This window comes from Ruditapes philippinarum, unplaced genomic scaffold (genome assembly GCF_026571515.1).
Source record: "Ruditapes philippinarum isolate M1 unplaced genomic scaffold, ASM2657151v2 ctg1987_1_1_1_1, whole genome shotgun sequence".
Classification (NCBI taxonomy): Eukaryota; Metazoa; Mollusca; class Bivalvia; order Venerida; family Veneridae; genus Ruditapes; species Ruditapes philippinarum.
In genome coordinates, this window is record NW_026862637.1 from 51235 (window position 1) to 66663 (window position 15429).

A 15429-nucleotide genomic window follows, 5' to 3' on the forward strand; every position below is an offset into this window, starting at 1 on the left:
ATATTTCAAGTTTCATAAAAATATTTTCAGTACTTTTTGAGTTATCACTGGATCCAGTTTATGTGTTAAATTTGCCATATTTTCAGACTATTTGTTGCCATAGCAACCAGAATTTTCAACATAGGAAGAAAAAAAAAAAGACGTGCATAATCTCCATACTGCCATCTATCCATATATCAAGTTTCATAAAAATATTTTCAGTACTTTTTGCGTTATCGCGGGATCCAGTTTTGTGGACGGACGGACTGACGGACTGACAGACTGACAGACAGACAGACGGACAGACGGACGGAGGGTAAACCTAAAGTCCCCTCTGGTTAAACCGGTAGGGGACTAATAATTGTATAATAATGTATGTTAAAAGAATACAAGCATTTGATAGTATTGCGGGCAATACAGTAGTCCCCTACCGGTCCCTCAAAAAGTTCTTTAATTGTCATACACTCCTGTGTATTGCCATTTATAATGAATTTGAGGATGAAGTCTGTATTTGAAAATATCGACCGAAAAACATAATAAAATAAGTTTGTCTATATCACAGTAATGTGTTAAGTTTCCATGCTTAGTAAGGAAATTATGTTTATACAACCTTGTCATATTATTACGATGTGGGATTTTAAAGTAAATCCTATAAGGAATGAAGAAGTTGGAGTGAAAATACCAGTTTCTCGAAGAAAATCTAAGTTCAAGGGGGACATAATTCTGGAAATAGTCTTGCTAGAGTATTTAACCTTCTCAAAAATGTCGAGTGATAATAAGAAACATATATATGAAGTTTGAAGTAGATACATTAGGAAATAAAGAAGTTATTTAAAAAAGACAACATTTTTTCCCCTAAAAAATCTAAGTTCAAGGGAGGTAATATTGATATTTTTTGTGCTAGAGTTATAAACCTTGTCACATATGATGTGGTTGATGACCAGGAACTTATATTTAAAGTTTGAAGTAAACACCTTAAGAAATAAAGAACATATAGTGAAAAAGCTGAAAAATTTAAATCAGAAATCTTGAAATTCAGGATATGTGTTGCCATAGCAACCAGAATTTTCAACATAGGAAGAAAAGAAATAGATGTGCATAATCTCCAGACTGCCATCTACCCATATTTCAAGTTTCATAAAAATATTTTCAGTACTTTTTGAGTTATCACTGGATCCAGTTTATGTGTTAAATTTGCCATATTTTCAGACTATTTGTTGCCATAGCAACCAGAATTTTCAACATAGGAAGAAAAAAAAAAGACGTGCATAATCTCCATACTGCCATCTATCCATATATCAAGTTTCATAAAAATATTTTCAGTACTTTTTGCGTTATCGCGGGATCCAGTTTTGTGGACGGACGGACTGACGGACTGACAGACAGACAGACGGACAGACAGACAGACGGACAGACGGACGGAGGGTAAACCTAAAGTCCCCTCTGGTTAAACCGGTAGGGGACTAAAAATATTCTTGAACAATTTGCTGCTATTTTATAATCTGTTGAACAATGATTTTGTGAAATGCATGTCAAATAGTAACAAGAATGATCCATAATCACATGTGTTGCCTGATGATAGGCCATTGCATGTTGCAGCTACTGTGTAGGAGAAACAAAAATTATAAAAGGTCATAACTCAGCCAAATCATTTAACCAGAAAACTTATTTAATATGCGCAAGTATTGAGGTACCAATCAAACCTATTAAGTTTCATTTAATTTGCATTTTTAGTACATTTGTAGCAGTCTAATTGGTATATCATTCATTATCATAAAATAATTTTGGTATAATATTCATTATCATAAAATAATTATTTTATTGCTTGATAAAATCACTGTTTGTCAGTCGGATGCGCATCATTATATCACTCCGGCTACACCCTCATGATATAATTCCCCACATCCAAACTAACAGTGATGTTATTGAGCAATAAAATCACAGTTTTGGATATATTATTTCTTAAATAATTTTGGTCTAACATTCATTTTTATAAAAAAAATAATTTTGCTAAATCTTTCATCATCATAAGGTAATTTTGGTATATCATTCATTATTGTAAGTAATTTTGGTATATCATTCATAATCATAAATAATGTTTGAATTTCATTTATTCTCATAAAATAATTTTGGTATAATATTAATTTTTAAAAAGTAATTTTGGTTTAACATTCATTATTATAAAGTAATTTTGGTATACCATTCATTATTATAAAGTAATTTTGGTATACCATTCATTCTCTTGGTTGTAAGTAATGCCCGAGCCTTGTCTGCCAGCTCGCCTCTCAATGTGCTGCCTAGCAACAGAATATCAATGGCTTCCTGTTTAGTGTTGTCAAGGAAGTTGTTCTGTATTGTACGTGAGGCTGATCTTGCGGCATCTGATGTCTGGCAAAAAAATATACAAATTTTACATAATTATCATAAAAACTTTCAATGTTTATCTTCCAATAAGGACAAACTGAAAGTGATGTATAGTATGTTTAATGTTAAAAAATCAGTCAAGTGTTGCAGTTCAGATACAAATATCTGTTTCTAGGGTATCTGCCGCTGTCTGTGATCCACAAACACTTGTCAGAGCATTTTTTCTTGCATATTTTACCATATTTGAAATAGTCAACCTTTACAATATTTTGAATAGTTCACTTTAATGAAATATTTTTTTTTAAAAGACAGCTAAAGGACATCATCCTGGGTACAAAGTATCATTCATAAAGATGCTAAAATGAGGTGTTTCAAAGCATGTGTGGTATCACTCCGCTATGGATGCTGCTAAAATAAGGTGATTTCAAAGATTGAATGATACCACTCTGCTATTGATGCTGCTAAAATGAGGTGATTTCAAAGCATTTGTGGTACCACTCCGCTATGGATGCTGCTAAAATGAGGTGATTTCAAAGCATGTGGTACCACTCCACTACAGATACTGCTAAAATGAGGTGATTTCAAAGCATGTGGGGTACCACTCCACTATGGATGCTTCTTAAATGAGGTGATTTCAAAGCATTTGTGGTACCACTCCGCTATGGATGCTGCTAAAATGAGGTGATTTCAAAGCATGTGTGGTGTCACTCCACTACAGATACTGCTAAAATGAGGTGATTTCAAAGCATGTGTGGTACCACTCTGCTATGGATGCTGCTAAAATGAGGTGATTTCAAAGCATGTGTGGTGTCACTCCACCATGGATGCTGCTAAAATGAGGTGATTTCAAAGCATTTGCGGTTCCGAACCTACAGGGCTAAGAGGCAAGTGGTTTAAAGTCAACAACCTTAACCACTCCGCTATAAATGCTGCGAACATAATGCTGGTATATCATGGTTGAAAATATACTGAAGTTGAAATTTGAGAGAGATTTTAACATCATTTCAGATTTTTGATTGGATGTTAAAAATTTAAACTGATTTTCCTATACTGGTAAACAGTGTTACCATGCCATCATGGTCAAGGATATACATGTGCAACTCACCTTTGACCTTCCACCACCTAGGGCCCCTGTTCCTGCATAGATCATACTAATGTGGTCACCATTGAGCACCCAGATCTGTTTATATATCTCAGTGAATCGGGACACCATCTGTGGTTTGTTGGAAATATCCAGACTCTCTAATTGTTTCAGTAATATCTGACAAATAAAACAAAACATTACCTAATGTCTTCTATAAATACTAATTTCTAATTTACAACTGTTTAATTGAACCGCTGAAACCCTGTGCATGCGCAATGATGAAATGAACTGTTGACCGGTCAACATTTTAAACTGTTACGCCTCTGTCAATGTCATCAGGTATTTTCATTAACGTCACTTGACACTAATCAGTTATCAAACGTCGATAAGCTCAATGTACGGCAGTGATTCTTCTGTAGGGTTCAGTTGTACAGCAAGATAAAAGTGCAAATATTTTACTATAAATATGGCTTTTCGTCGAGCAAGACATTACTTAATTATTTAGTTCAATATAAATGTATTCATGAGCCAGTCAGTAGTGAAATTTTATGTTTTGATAACATTTTATTTCAGAAACATTCAAACAACCATTTGAGTCATAGAATATGTAGCTTTAACTTTAAACAAGAATATCTGTTGAAAGAGAATCTAACTACTTATAGGATTCAAATCTAAAACCCCAAATACCAATCGCAGCTTTTCGACCCTTTACGGCAGTCTTCAGAGAAGGACCTCGAACACAATAGTATGAATACACAAAACGGATACGGTATTTCGGTCTAACTTACGCTAAGAAACTAAAAATGTAAACAAATAGTAATTTAATGCTTGGAGTTTTTGACAAGTTTATTTCCAATATATCAAGGAAATGCCCATCTTTATAATAAGTGAATTCATAAATACAAAAGCAAACAATACATTATTTGTATATTTATTATTCTGGTTGTAGAAACCGAATGTACAAAGTACCAACTTCTTGACATTTAGATGCATTTGTTTAAAATTGTATGTAAGTGGGCATATTTAAATTAAAAATAGTTGTCAGACATATTTTCAATCATAATTGTACCGAAACAGACTAATTTTTTTTAAAAATTCTTTGGATGTCAATTATATGTACATTCTTTTTACATTTTCTCTCTCATTATGATTTCATCTGACACCATGTGGTAGAATTACTTTCACTCCGTATTATTTCCGAAGTTATTATAGATAATAGCCGAGGACGTTCTGATTGCCCAAATGTTTAACCCCCTACACCACACTTTATCTAACATACCTGTAGACCTATCATGCATTGTGTTGCGTTAGTTCTGTCCAAACAATCTAGACAATTTGTCCGCACTGTACCGGTTTGATACCTGTGATGAAAAAAAGACTTACTTACATTCTTTTATGATTTATAAACAGTAGTATGTAGTAGTTGTAGCTAAGATTTGGTCGTACAACCAATCTTAGGCTTACATCACCTTTCATCAACATGTCAGCAGGAAAGACGTCGTAAATTCACAGATACATGTTACTGATTTTACCGCGTAATGTCGCACATTCTCTTTTGTGATGTCATCACATTAATTGTCAATTTTGAAATATAGGTCTGTTAAATTTTTCTAATTTTGTTACGTTTTTAACATAATGTATGATGACATAGACTTTCTTTTCCTAAAGAAGCAAAATTTATGCATGACAGCATATATTTCTGCCTGTAATTCCATTTATTTATGATTTTCTTTTCATCTGCATTCAGATATAGTCCGGCTACGGAGAAAATTGTATTTTATAAATTTCACTAGTGGTTTATCAGAATATAATCATCTGATATATTACAATAAAACACTGGAAATAAAATGTTGTTACACACCTTTTAACTCAAAACATAGCTTTTTGTTGATGATTTTTTAATTATTAAATGCGGCATTGCGAAAATATGTGACAAATGAAAAATTGTCTGTTTTCTGCAGGAACTTTCACAATTGTTTCACATAGGTGTTGATTTCAATAACATTAGATTTAATATCTTTTTTTTTAATACATGTATTTAAAGACTGTTTTTCATCGGCTAACAGATATCGTAAAACAAAGATTTCAAATTTATGATTTACAGCAAAAATCAGATATAAATTTTTGAAGACAACATTTACTGGTATTTATTTGACTTCTCCAAAATAATGTTGGTAAATATCTTTTAAGTTCTTTTCACAAACTTCTTCGAGAATAACAAGAGCTGTCGGTAGGACAGCAACGCTCGACTATTCTAGTGCTTGATAGTAAAAAATAATGCTTGATACAGTTACCTACTCCTGTTTACAGGTTGGGGTAATGATGGTGAACAAGTGTGCAAAGTTTCAAAGCCATATGTCAATGGACTTTGAAAATATTTGAACTATTACAAAAACTTTAACGTAAATTCTAAGTCGAAAAAGGGGCATAATTCTGTCAAAATGCTTAATACAGTTATCTACTCCTGTCTACAGGTTGGGGTCATGATGGTGAACAAGTGTGCAAAGTTTCAAAGCCATATGTCAATGGACTTTGAAAATATTTGAACTATTACAAAAACTTTAACGTAAATTCTAAGTCGAAAAAGGGGCATAATTCTGTCAAAATGCTTGATACAGTTACCTCCTCCTGTTTACAGGTTGGGGTAATGATGGTGAACAAGTGTGCAAAGTTTCAAAGCCATATGTCAATGGACTTTGAAAATATTTGAACTATTACAAAAACTTTAACGTAAATTCTAAGTCGAAAAAGGGGCATAATTCTGTCAAAATGCTTGATACAGTTACCTCCTCCTGTTTACAGGTTGGGGTAATGATGGTGAACAAGTGTGCAAAGTTTCAAAGCCATATGTCAATGGACTTTGAAAATATTTGAACTATTACAAAAACTTTAACGTAAATTCTAAGTCGAAAAAGGGCATAATTCTGTCAAAATGCTTGATACAGTTACCTACTCCTGTCTACAGGTTGGGGTCATGATGGTGAACAAGTGTGCAAAGTTTCAAAGCCATATGTCAATGGACTTTGAAAATATTTGAACTATTACAAAAACTTTAACGTAAATTCTAAGTCGAAAAAGGGGCATAATTCTGTCAAAATGCTTGATACAGTTACCTCCTCCTGTCTATAGGTTGGGGTCATGATGGTGAACAAGTGTGCAAAGTTTCAAAGCCATATGTCAATGGACTTTGAAAATATTTGAACTATTACAAAAACTTTAACATAAGTGGTTACGCCGACGCCGACGCCGACGCTCGGGTGACTACAATAGCTCTACTTATTCTTATCGAATAGTCGAGCTAAAAAGCATAAAAAGTGCAAGTCAGGGACATAATGACAATGTGCGTCCTGAAAGAAGCATGGCTTTAAATATAACGGGTCCAGATGCTGATTTTATGTGTATGGATGCAGGAATCTTGCGTAACCCTGAATAATACCTCTTTACTTCACCATTGTCACTGTAGAAGTACTCAAACTTGTCAATGTATTTGGCTAGTTGCTGTCTCAGTTTCTCAAGATTTTTCAAGTTTCCACCACGGCACTCTGTATGGTAGTCAAACATAATCAGGGGAATGTCTAGAGCAAATCTTGATGCTTTATGGTGAGCCTACAATATATATATATAAAACCCATTCTCTTATTTTACTTTGCCTTTTTACAATTATATCTCTTCTTAGCAAGCTAACTAAGTTGGGAGAATCTTGCTACCTAAGTTCACAGAAATTAAACTAATAAGTTCACTGAAGATATCTATAAAATTTAATTTCAATTTACTCCACAGAATCAAGCCTCAACCAAATTTCAAAGACCTAAAGCTCTGTCAATTGAGCTTAATGTCAAATAATTAACAAGGGAAGTAACCCTTACCAGAAACGCCTGACTGAGCATATGTTCGCCTTCTTTACTACCAAGTAGGTTCACGATCACTTGTTCTCCATACTGTTGTTTTATAGCAGCTAGGTGCCGTTCAAATGCTGGAGCGCTTGTTTCGTACCCTCGGGACATCTTTACCTTATGAGAACCCACTTGGATACCAGGCTGTTCCCAGAACAAAGGTACAGATCCTCTGGTTTGAAGAAATGATGCTATCTGATTCTCTAGAAATATAACCTGAAAAAAAATTACTATGCCACTGCATTAATATAACAGAATTAGATTTTTTGTTACTATACAATTGAACTTTGCCATAATAAAGAAGTGTCTTGGAAATTTGAGAGTCAATGTCATATTTCAGCATGTCAAATGAAAGTCAATGTGCAGATGTGTCTAATGTAATTCCCCTTCCCAATAAATTCATATTTCTTCCCTGTTTTTCATTTAAAGCCTCACCCCCTCCCATCAATTAAATCTATAATACTTATGAGTATTGTCCCATTTTCTTCACAACAACACAAATATCCCATACCTGAGGGCCCCAGCCCAAGTCCCCTAAAAGGTAATAAGGGTCCTGAGCTATCTCTAAATTAAAAATCTGTGCTTTAAAGGGAGATAATCTTTCACTATCTTTCTCTACACAGAGCCAACCCATTTAGTAAACAAAAAGTTCTGTTGATTTAGAAAGGTTAACTAGAGGATATTTGCTGCGCCACTCATGAAATAAACCTTTTGGTGCTCACTCGGTGAAATATATTCCAATCTTACACTAAACTTAAGAAATTTTCTTTTATTATATGCAAATAAAAGTTTAAAAAGACACTTTAACCTAATACTAATTGGAAAATGTGCCAAATAATAAATAAAACATGAAGTCATTTACAACGTCACGTCATTAAGTTGGTTTCCAGTACTGTGCACGCTGGTCAGTACTGTGCACGCTGGTATTTTACAGAAACAACGTAACAAGCTTAAATTCAAAACAGTTAAATATATCAAATTGATAATTTCACTGTTTCAAACAGTGAATTATCAGTTTTTTATTTCACTGATATATTTCTATAAACCACCGAAAAGCATGTAATAAATTTCTTTTTTCAAGAAATATTTGTTTGTTTGTTTGATTGGGTTTTATGTCACATCGACAAAGTATAGGTCATATCGAGACGTTCCAGCTTTACTTGTGGAGGAAGACCTCAGTTGCCCCTCCCTGCTTTATTTCAGGCACAAAAGGGCACAAAAACCACCCATGTTTTCCGCTGGATATTCCTCACATGAAATCCAAGTCACTATGGGGGGGGGGGGGGGGGGGGGGGGGGGGGGGGGGGGGGAAAAAAAAAAAAAAAAAAAAAAAAAAAAAAAAAAAAAAAAAAAAAAAAAAAAAAAAAAAAAAAAAAAAAAAGTTTTAAAATTTATGCAAAAGGGAAAAATGGTATTAATAACAGAAAATTTAGTTTTTCTATAAATACCATGATTATTTTCATCTGTGGCATGGAAAATTCCATATTATCGGGTACCACTAGGAAATTTTATTTTAATACCCCTCGATGAAAAATAAATCATGTATTTATAGAAAAAACTTGAATATCCTCTATTTATTATTGTCCAACACATATTGGTTGGGCAATCAAACCTGTTAGTAAAAAGTAAGACATTGGAAATGGTTGAGATAGCCTTTATTGTACAGTGGTACCTGAAGAAAGGTGATCATATAGGTTTCATCATTCAAATAATCCGAGGTGATCTTTAACTAAGGTTTGGCTATGTGGAAAATTTAACATATAAAAGATCAGGATTAATATGCCTGATATTAAGACTCACTTGCTCAGTTTCACAGAAATTAGCTACATGCCCATCATCATTGGTTCCTCTAACGTTGAAGCGGGTACCAGCCCTCTCACAACTTAGACGTGATATAAGACAGGCCTTGGCCTGCCGATGAGCAGCATAAACTGTTCGAATCTCCACCCCTCCACATATAGCCTTGAAGAGCCATGTTGAGCAATCAATGCCAAACCTTTGGAAGTGTACATGCAGCGATCTGTTCCTGAAATGGGAATGTCATATAAAAAAGTTAAACAAATTTACTGGAGGAACTTGTAAATTTATTTAAACTTTTTTCATTCTTTCCCAAATACTGGCAGTGTATTTTGTTATAATCTGGCAGAGTATTTTGTTATAATCTGGCAGAGTATTTTGTTATAATCTGGCAGAGTATTTTGCAAGTTTGAAGTTCCTTCGCCTAAGCATTCTTTAGTTATTGATCGGAAACCGTTTTTATCTACAAGGTCAATGTGACCTTGACCTTTGACCACTTGACCCCAAAACCAGTAGGGGTCATCTACTGGTCATGACCAATCACCATACCAAGTTTGAAGTTCCTAGGCCTAAGTGTTCTTTAGTTATTGATCGGAAACTGTTTTCACCTACAAGGTCAATGTGACCTTGACCTTTGACCCATTGACCCCAAAATCAAAAGGGGTCATCTACTGGTCATGACCAAACACAATACCAAGTTTGAAGTTCCTAGGCCTAAGTGTTCTTTAGTTATTGATCGGAAACCGTTTTTACCTACAAGGTCAATGTGACCTTGACCTTTGACCCCATAATCAATAGGGGTCATCTACTGGTCATGACCAATCACCATACCAAGTTTGAAGTTCCTAGGCCTAAGGGTTCTTAGATTATCACTTGGAAACCATTTGGTCTACGGACGGACAGACAGCCAAATGCAAAGCAATATACCCCCTCTTCTTAAAGTGGGGGCATATCAATTCATCGCTGAATAGGTTCATTATTACACAACTGTATCAGAACAAACTATTTCTATTCTTACCAAAAGAATCTGTTATCCGTCTCATGCTCTTGCAGTTTTCTCTGAGCACACAATGTGAGATCCCACTGATTTCCCGTTGACGACCACGAGAAATAAAAAGTTCGAGAATTAAACAGGTTTCGAACACCAATGATCCTTTCCTCATCATTTGGTCGGTTTTGTAACGAGACAAACTGCGTTGCTGTGATGCAAAATATCTCAGAGTCACTTATTTTACCTACTGAAACACAGCCAGTTACTAGAACTAGGTACAACACATTTTCTTCACCTAAAAAGACAGTAATTAGGAATATAATATATTGTGACATGTCATAAACCGAAATTCTGTAACTTTAAGAATTACAATATCAAAAAAAACTAGAAATGTGTCCATAGGACACGGATGCCCCCTACACGCCACTGTTCTGTCAATCTTATGACTCTAGGTCAAATATTTTTTGGACTACATTGCCACAAGTTGAAAACTAAAAATCAACAAAGTTCCATAATTCTGTTAAATTTGGTCGCAGCAAAAATTCCTTCCTTTACTACCATCTATACATTAAGGTTGTTCATCCCTAGAAGTTTAAGCAAAATCTGCCATCCGGTTTAAGAGGAGTTGCGTTCACAAAATTTCTACATCATAAGTATATAGTGAATAAATCAACAAAGGGCCATAATTCTGTTAAATTTGATCGCAGCAAAAATTCCTTCCTTTACTACCATCTACACATTAAGGTTGTTCATCCCTGGAAGTTTAAGCAAAATCTGCCATCCGGTTTGAGAGGAGTTGCGTTCACAAGATTTCGGAACGTACGGACAGACGGACGACAGACGGACGGACAAGTGCGACGCTATATGCTCCCACTTTGTGGGGGCATAAAAAAAGAACCTGTAAGTTACACAGGCATTATAAACACACAATCAATATACATTGTTAATATGCTTATATGCTACAAACAGAATATTCTGTATATAGTTTATAAGTGAATATTAAGGTTTATTGATAGTTTATCTAACCACTGCCACCAAGCGTGTCACATGACAGTTTGATAATTTTAAAAATAATTTCTAAATATTCATATTATTTTAACTAATTATTTATTCATAAACATTGTTTTATCAATGAGAAAAAACTTAACTGATAGATATAAGCTGCAGATATAAAAACAAATTAAAAAAAAATATAATATATCAGAAATTCTGATATTTGGGGCCCTGTGGGTGGGCAGAGATTTTAAAAAGCTTTAATTAAGGGGGGATCAAATGCGTGGAGATTTACTAAAAAATATTAAAAATATATTTACCTCAAAAGTTCAAAATGAGCACCCCAAGAAGCCATACGCATCAAGAATCTTTGTATATTGCTTCTTTATTGTGTCAGTTTCAAGAGAAGCTGTAAAATAATTGTATGATTTTAAATATCATTAACATCTTATTCTATGTTAATTTAAAATAATCTTGTATCCCTGCCTGTATATGGGATCAGATCCAGTGGGTTTCTGTTTCAACTTCCATAATCTGCATAATACTTCACCAAGGTAACAGTTATTGGTACAACATTTTTGCCCAAGAAACAAAACTAAGAACCATAATTATTTATGCTTTAAAGTTTATACTACACATATTTAGGTTGATCTGTATTCATGAATTGACAGGCAATTGTTGACCAGGGTTATCAGTGTTTTTTCCCTCCGGAAAACAGCACCATTCCCAATAGAAAATAGACAGCAAATTTCCCAATTCATCATTGTCATGACTGATAAATTTCCAGAATAACACTGAAAATTTCCTAAACTAGAAATGTGTCATCATGCCACGGATGCCCCCGCATGCAGCCAAAATTTCAGATGGTGCATTAATTATTTTTTTCATTTTAAGTTCAAAGCCCTTAAAACTTTTCAATGTTAACACAAACCATTTTCATACAATGTTCAAGGCACTGAAATTATTCAGTCTTAACCTTTTAAAAATAGCATATTGCATATTTGTAGCCAAAATAATGGCTAAAAGTATGAGTGCTGAAACTGAAAGTTCAAATTTTTCCAACATTCAGGAAAGATAAGTTTGTCTAAAATCATTGAACCACAACCAAATTCAAACTTAAACTGCTTATTCCTAAGATGTATATATATTATTTTCAAAGTGAAAGGGACATAACTCAGCCAAAAAATCATCAAACCATGACCAAATTCCAACTTGACCTGCCCCATTCCTTTGACATATCCATATGTCAAATTTAAGTTGAATATGTAACACTGTTGGGTAGATAATGAAATAGAAACTGTAAATTTCAATATTATTTCAATGTGAAAAGGGCATTACTCTGCCAAAAATCATTTAACCATGACAAAATTCGAACTTGGCCTGGGCATTCCAAAACATATCCATAATGTCAAATTTGAGTTGAATGTGTTGTACTATTGGGGAGATAAATAAACGGAAACTGAAATTTCATATTACTTTCAAAGTGAAAGGGGCATAACTCTGCCAAAAATCATTGAACCAAGACCAAATTGAACTTGACCTGCGCATTCCTTTGACACATCCATATGTCAAGTTTGAGTTGAATGTGTTGTACCTTTGGGGAGATAAGGTGAACGGAAACTGAAAATTTCATATTATTTTCAAAGTAAAAGGGCATAACTCTGCCCCAAAAATCATTGAAACCATGACCAAATTCGAACTTGACCTGTATTTTTTATGACATATCCGTATGTCAAGTTTGAGTATAATGTGTTGTACCAGTTGGGAAAGATAATGAACGGAAACTGAAATTTCATATTATTTTCAAAGTAAAAGGGGCATAACTCTGCCAAAAATCATCGAACCATGACCAAATTCGAACTTGACCTGTATTTTCTCATGACATATCCATATGTCAAATTTGAAGTTGAATGCGTGCAACCGTTCTTAAGATAATGAACGGAAACTGATGATGACGGAATGACAGAATGACGGAAGGACAGAAGGATGGAAGGACGGAAGGACGGAATGACAGAACAGGGTAACACTTATGCTATGCCCTGGCCATTACATGGCGGGGGCATAAAAATCGGCAACTTTAAAGGTAAACAAAACGGCAATGCCATTGATAAGTGATATACGATAAAAACCAAGTATAACCGCATAAGTGATATTCGTACCCAGTTCATTTCGTACTTTTAGTGTTTACACCTAAACATTATTTATGCACAATTGTAATGATTTGAGTCAAACCAATGGATTTTTTCCCAATCTGTCTGGTACCGGCACCATTCCCAAAGCAGAGGGGAAAAATCACTGGTTATTAGAATTGATTAATGTAATGTTTGTGATTATTTTGTGACAATTTTGTGATTGCGTGTGTAATTGAACAAATTTATGACACTTTATTTATTAAAGCTGTAACGCCATCAAGGCAAAATGTAAGAACAGGGTGCCGCCTTTTTGAAATCCTTGCCGCCATTTTGAAATCCATTTGAGCTAAATATTGGGGCGATTTTGAGCGTCTACATAATTCAGACCTTTGCTAGAAGACGTGCTTATCTTCTATGTCAAATAACACTTCCAGTAGAAGAATGATGTACAAAATCAGAAAATCAATAAACTTATCAATGTTAAGAACTACGGTAATGATGAAAAATATAAAAAATGTTAATTTTGGCAGCACACCACACTTATTGAAGTGCCAGTGAGAATTTTTTGGATATAGTGACTATTGTGGATTTAAATGACTGGTTGTCTTTAAACTGCCTGACTGTTGCACATGGGATGATTTCATTATAGATTTGCAATGTTATGACATATATGTTCTTAACAAAATGTGTTTTCTTTTTCCAGGTTGTGTAGTTTGGGATCAGATTTATCAGGCATATTGCTTGTAGGACATTGATGGCAGAAACTTGAAATTTAGTGTGGAGTGCTACCTTTTACATATCCATTTAGATAAAACAGCACATTAAAGATATTGTTAAAACAACAACTATGATTAGAGATTAATTAAAATGGAGGAAGGTATTTTCCAAACTCCGAAAGCAGTGGTCCCGCTTTGCTTCGCTTTACAGAGCCTAGCCAATCAAATCACTGTGAGGAGTTTGGAGCTTTCCGGAAATATTTGGAGCACTCCGATGAAAGGTTGAACACCATCAATTAATTGGTACAAAATACCTGCATTTTCTTATTTACAAGAGGAAGGAAAGATCTGGTTTACATGTATACTGAACATGTTATGCTAGATATTAAATCAGAAGAGCTTTCCACACCATAGGTAGCACCTAACTTCATAATTGAGCCGCAACAAAATTGACAAATTGTCAAAACCAACATAATGCGTTTGCAACCAGCATGGATCCAGACCAGCCTGCACATCCGTTGCTGTTCGCTTACAAACCCTATAACAAGTAGAGAAACTGATAGCAAACAGCATGGATCCTGATCAGACTGCGAGACTGCGCAGATGCGCAGACTGGTCTGGATCCATGCTGGTAGCAAAACTATGTTGGTTTTGTCGTGATGCGGCTCATATTATATATCTTTACCTTATTATACCTAATTTTTTTAATATATGTAAAAATTGTTTGAAAAACAGTTTAATCATTATAACAAATGTCCCATTCGTCACAGATATATATACAACAGATAGGAAGCTTCAAAAATAGACAATAGTCAGATTCAGACCAACAATCCTTTGAGCGCTTTGGTGTTAATCAGGTTTTCCTGCTAGTCTCCAATTTATACTCTCGTTAAACTTTCGTGATATCTGTAAATTATTATTTACATTGCCAACATGGATTTTCATCGGAGAAATATTTAGGTGGAAAAGTGTGTATTGTAAAATTGTTTTACGATAAATAACTATTACTTATTGTATAAACAGAAAATGCTGGTTAATTTTGTCTGTGTAGCTCCAAGAATTCAATATGGCGGTATTTTGGCTACTTTTACCCAGGATGCATCAAATCTCGGAAAATTCCGCAACATATGAATTATGATAACTTATGTGAACATAATTCTGCCGATATTGAATTTAACTGTGTGACGTCACAGTTTCTTATCCATCTATATTTAGCTCATTGCAATCGTGTTTAAATATAAAAATATTTTTGGTAAGAGTGTTTACAGGGGCGTATCATGTTGGATGGGTGGGGGGGGCAGAATCTGACCCCAAGCGTCTGTGGAAGCTAAAACTCATGACCTCTAGATTAGGAAATCTAATGCCAAAACACATATATACTAAACAGAATAACATGATCCTATAACCTGTTGTGGGTCCGTACTCTCGGTGCCTGAAAGGACATATGAACCCTCATAAATTTAAGCATAGACTACCTAGT

The 15429-nt window shown here is 34.5% G+C and overlaps 1 protein-coding gene across 1 annotated transcript in view; it reads right to left on the reverse strand.

Annotated features, from left to right (window-relative positions):
• Positions 1-10443, reverse strand: part of LOC132719668 (synaptojanin-1-like) — a gene marked incomplete at its 3' end in the record, with an annotated part of 60187 nt that extends 49744 nt beyond the window's left edge. The window contains 7 exon segments of the mRNA XM_060703478.1: positions 2211-2367; positions 3449-3604; positions 4707-4788; positions 6864-7033; positions 7294-7536; positions 9121-9346; positions 10136-10443. Of these exon segments, the coding sequence (XP_060559461.1) occupies positions 2211-2367; positions 3449-3604; positions 4707-4788; positions 6864-7033; positions 7294-7536; positions 9121-9346; positions 10136-10443 (1342 nt within the window).
• Positions 10444-15429: the final 4986 nt, after the last annotated feature.